This window comes from Protobothrops mucrosquamatus, unplaced genomic scaffold, assembly GCF_001527695.2.
Source record: "Protobothrops mucrosquamatus isolate PMUCROS unplaced genomic scaffold, P.Mucros_1.0 scaffold556, whole genome shotgun sequence".
NCBI lineage: Eukaryota > Metazoa > Chordata > Lepidosauria > Squamata > Viperidae > Protobothrops > Protobothrops mucrosquamatus.
The window spans coordinates 247229-249388 of record NW_015386859.1 but is presented as its reverse complement, the minus strand read 5'-3'; the positions used below and the strand labels follow the sequence as shown (position 1 = coordinate 249388).

At 47.6% G+C, this 2160-nt stretch overlaps 1 protein-coding gene across 1 annotated transcript in view; it reads left to right on the top strand.

Moving 5' to 3' along the window:
* The first annotated feature begins 1798 nt into the window (after window positions 1-1798).
* Window positions 1799-2160, top strand: part of TERF1 (telomeric repeat binding factor 1) — an 8778-nt gene continuing 8416 nt past the window's right edge. Inside the window, exon 1 of the mRNA XM_015817166.1 lies at window positions 1799-2045. Within this exon, the coding sequence (XP_015672652.1) occupies window positions 1811-2045 (235 nt within the window). The 5' untranslated portion in view covers window positions 1799-1810. The remainder of the gene's footprint in view (window positions 2046-2160) is intronic.

Sequence of the window (2160 nt, the reverse complement as noted above, 5' to 3'; positions counted from 1 at the left end):
AAACCACACCATGGATTAAGATTAAACGTTTATTAGAATGACAGTCTTTAGACATAGCGGAATAGATCAGTACATTGATAGTCCATTTATCCTTTGCACCTAACTCAATTATTTACAGCTTTTACAGCAGTTGCACATTCAGTATCCCTGACACGATCTCTAGTAAAGAAAATCATAGGGACCGAATAGGATGGCACAACACGTTTCCGGCTTCTCCAGGTGCACTCACATTTTCCGCGTATTTCAGCCCTTTGTGTGATCTTAATTCAGCCTCGCCCAGGATCAGACCTTCAAAGAGCTTCTCCGCCTGTTGACTCGCTCTACTGCCGCGATTTCTTTGTGCAATTCTCCCCAAAAAAGGAAAGTGTAACGTGAGACCACCCTCATGCTCCCATCCCACCGGCGCGAAAGCAGGAAAACATTCGTCCCTAAAAGGCTGTAATGTCTTCAGGAAGGGCAATTATGCTCCTCGCATGCCCGCTTCTTCCTGAATTATTAACGCTTCCCACAGCATCGTGAGGAATATTTGAACTGAGATCAAACCGTTGCTCTTTCCAGAACAAATCGAGGCGCTTACTGCACTCGTAGTGCCTCTTCGGTTCACATTAGTACAGTTTACTCAACCCTATGTACCGATTCTCATGACACACCAAACCTTCCACTAGACAACAGGCTAAGTTCGCTCAGGTCGCTAAAATGATCTGAAATTGGCTAGTTTATAACTCACTCTATCCCCAAACAAAGGGGTTTATTCTCCAAACGTTCAGAATTATCGTTAATTTTGTGCTTTTAAGCCAGTCCCTTCCGTTAAGCCTTCCAATTGTAAGGTGTGGAGATCACGGTATACACTTTAGTCTGTTAGAAGGGAAGATAAACCGATTTAAGAAACGAAGGGAGCTTGCATGTACAGTGTAAACCAGTGTTGTCTGTTGACGATAGCTGTCTTTCAATACTTGAAGTGCTGTAAAAGAGAATACGGAGTCGATTAATTCTCCATAGCATTTAAGGGCAGGACAAGAAGTAAGGCTGGAAGTTGGTCAGAGGGAGATTCAACCTGGAAGTAAGGAGGAATTCCTGACAGTGAAAACAATGGAACGCCTTGTCTCCCAGAGTTACAGGTGCCCCATCACTGGATATTTTCAAAAATGATTAGACAACCATTTGTCCAGCACGGTGTAAGGATTCCTGCCTTGGCAGAGAGTTAGACCACAAGACCTTTACGGTCCCTTCCAGTCCTATGATTCCAGGGGTCTTCAAACTTGGCCCTTCTATGACTTGTGGACTTCAACTCCCAGAATTCCTCAGCCAGCGTGCTGGCTGAGGAATTCTGGGAGTTGAAGTCCACAAGTCATAGAAGGGCTAAGTTTGAAGAACCCTGTTCTAAACCGTATGGACTTCAACTCGCAAAATTCCTCAATTAGCATGCTGGCTGGAGAATTCTGGGAGTTGAATTCCACGTATCTTAAAAGTTGTCAAACTTGATGTAAGCCTTCGTGTTTCGTTCTGCGGTGCGGTGCGGTGCCTTGAGATAAATTACTAATTTTTAATGCGGGAAAAGAGGGAGAGATATAAGCTGGGCTAATCATTCGACGCTTGCAGCTCCCATTCTCCTCCCCACAGAACCTGCAAGCGGGAATCAGAGAACACGCCCCTATTTCTCCTTCGCCACGGAGCGAAAAGCGCGAAGAAGGCACGTGACAAGAAAGAAGGGGACCCGCTCGACCAATCGCTCGGAGAGAGGGCGTGGCCAGAGTGGAGCACTTCGTCATAACAGGGCGGAGTGTGGAAAAGCGGGGTGAGGTATTTGAAAATGGAGCAGGAAAATGATTTAAGTGTCGCGAGCTATGCCGCTTCTTTGCCACAGACGACGGCGGAGGCGGCCTTTGTGGACTGTGGCACAACAGAGAGTAGTTCTTCGGACCTGTTCGCTGAGGTGGAGTCGACAGCCGCTGGATGGATGCTGAATTTTGCCTGCCGCTGCCTGTGCCGCCATTTTTGCGAGGGCAACCGCGCCGACTTCGAGAGGAGCAGAGACTTGGCCCTAAGTACTTGGCTATTTGGCGGGATGTGGGAGAAGGGAGTTGTGGCCGTTGGTAACCCCTTTGTTGGTGCCGGTGCCGGTGCCCAAACCCATAATGCATGGCTCAGTAGACTAGAAAC